General features: G+C 52.3%; 1 protein-coding gene across 1 annotated transcript in view; it reads left to right on the plus strand.

The window, feature by feature from the left end:
• Positions 1–1,461: 1,461 nt before the first annotated feature.
• The window catches only part of LOC144949947 (KH domain-containing RNA-binding protein QKI-like), a gene marked incomplete at its 3' end in the record, with an annotated part of 76,315 nt that continues 75,024 nt past the window's right edge, over positions 1,462–2,752 (plus strand). Inside the window, exon 1 of the mRNA XM_078879936.1 lies at positions 1,462–1,726. Coding sequence (XP_078736062.1) covers positions 1,609–1,726 — 118 coding nt within the window. The remainder of the gene's footprint in view (positions 1,727–2,752) is intronic.

Consider the following 2,752-nt stretch of genomic DNA (forward strand, 5'->3'; position numbering starts at 1 on the left):
GTGTTCAACAACAGGAACCGGATCCCAGTGTTCAACAACAGGAACCGGATCCAGTGTTCAACCACAGGAACCGGATCCAGTGTTCAACCACAGGAACCGGATCCCAGTGTTCAACAACAGGAACCGGATCCAGTGTTCAACAACAGGAACCGGATCCCAGTGTTCAACAACAGGAACCGGATCCCAGTGTTCAACAACAGGAACCGGATCCAGTGTTCAACAACAGGAACCGGATCCAGTGTTCAACAACAGGAACCGGATCCAGTGTTCAACAACAGGAACCGGATCCAGTGTTCAACAACAGGAACCGGATCCCAGTGTTCAACAACAGGAACCGGATCCCAGTGTTCAACAACAGGAACCGGATCCAGTGTTCAACAACAGGAACCGGATCCAGTGTTCAACAACAGGAACCGGATCCCAGTGTTCAACAACAGGAACCGGATCCAGTGTTCAACAACAGGAACCGGATCCAGTGTTCAACCACAGGAACCGGATCCAGTGTTCAACAACAGGAACCGGATCCCAGTGTTCAACAACAGGAACCGACCGGATCCAGTGTTCAACAACAGGAACCGGATCCCAGTGTTCAACAACAGGAACCGGATCCAGTGTTCAACCACAGGAACCGGATCCAGTGTTCAACCACAGGAACCGGATCCCAGTGTTCAACAACAGGAACCGGATCCAGTGTTCAACCACAGGAACCGGATCCAGTGTTCAACCACAGGAACCGGATCCCAGTGTTCAACAACAGGAACCGGATCCAGTGTTCAACCACAGGAACCGGATCCAGTGTTCAACCACAGGAACCGGATCCCAGTGTTCAACAACAGGAACCGGATCCCAGTGTTCAACAACAGGAACCGGATCCAGTGTTCAACAACAGGAACCGGATCCAGTGTTCAACAACAGGAACCGGATCCCAGTGTTCAACAACAGGAACCGGATCCCAGTGTTCAACAACAGGAACCGGATCCAGTGTTCAACCACAGGAACCGGATCCAGTGTTCAACAACAGGAACCGGATCCCAGTGTTCAACAACAGGAACCGGATCCCAGTGTTCAACAACAGGAACCGGATCCAGTGTTCAACCACAGGAACCGGATCCAGTGTTCAACAACAGGAACCGGATCCCAGTGTTCAACAACAGGAACCGACCGGATCCAGTGTTCAACAACAGGAACCGGATCCCAGTGTTCAACAACAGGAACCGGATCCAGTGTTCCACCACAGGAACCGGATCCCATTGTTCAACAACAGGAACCGGATCCCATTGTTCAACAACAGGAACCGACCGGATCCAGTGTTCAACAACAGGAACCGGATCCAGTGTTCAACCACAGGAACCGGATCCCCAAAAATGTTGGTGGGTGGGGGCCAAGGATCCGGATCCAATCTGTGAGGATCCGGATCCCCCCCAGAAAATTAGAACCGGATCCGGGCGACATCGCAAAACTCGGCGTTCGTCGCAGATTGAATTCCCCCTCCCGTGTCTCTCTCCCCGTGTCTCTCTCCCCTCTCTCTCTTGTCTTTCTATTGTCTATTGTCTACTTTCTATTGTCTATTGTCTCTACCGTCTATTGTCTGCCTCGTGTGTCTCCACGATGGACGCCCCGAAGCCGAGCCCCGACTACTTGATGCAGCTCATGAACGACCGCCGAGTGGCGGGAACGGCGCCTCTCAACGGAGTGTTCGCGCACGTGGACAGACTCCTCGAGCAGGGTGAGTGGGGCACACGCACAGTGACACAGTGACACGCACACAGACACACACACACAGACACACACACACAGTGACACACACACACACACAGTGACACAGTGACACACACACAGACACACACACACAGACAGTGACACACACACACAGTGACACACACACACACACAGTGACACAGTGACACACACACAGACACAGTGACACGCACACAGACACACACACATACAGACACACACACACAGAGACACACACAGACACAGTGACACACAGACACAGTGACACACACACACAGTGACACACACACACAGTGACACACACACACAGTGACACACACACAGTGACACAGTGACACACACACACACAGTGACACAGTGACACGCACACAGACACAGTGACACGCACACAGACACACACACATACAGACACACACACACACAGTGACACAGTGACACGCACACAGACACACACACATACAGACACACACACACAGTGACACACACACACAGTGACACACACACAGTGACACACACACACACACAGTGACACACACACACAGACACACACACACAGACACACACACAGACACACACACAGACACACACACAGACACACACACAGACACACACACACACACACAGTGACACACACACACAGACACACACACACACACAGTGACACACACACACACAGTGACACACACACAGTGACACAGTGACACACACACAGTGACACAGTGACACAGTGACACACACACAGACACACACAGACACACACACACACAGACACACACACACACAGACACACACACAGACACACACACAGACACACACACAGACACACACACACACACACAGAGACACACACACACAGTGACACACACACACACACACAGACACACACAGACACACACAGACACACAGACACACACACACAGACACACACACAGGCACACACAAAAAGACAGACACGGGGGGAGAGGTCACGCCGTGGTTCCATGACAAAGATCTGAACCGGTCCTGGGCCTCCCCT

This window comes from Lampetra fluviatilis, chromosome 55 (assembly GCF_964198595.1).
Source record: "Lampetra fluviatilis chromosome 55, kcLamFluv1.1, whole genome shotgun sequence".
Lineage (NCBI taxonomy): Eukaryota > Metazoa > Chordata > Hyperoartia > Petromyzontiformes > Petromyzontidae > Lampetra > Lampetra fluviatilis.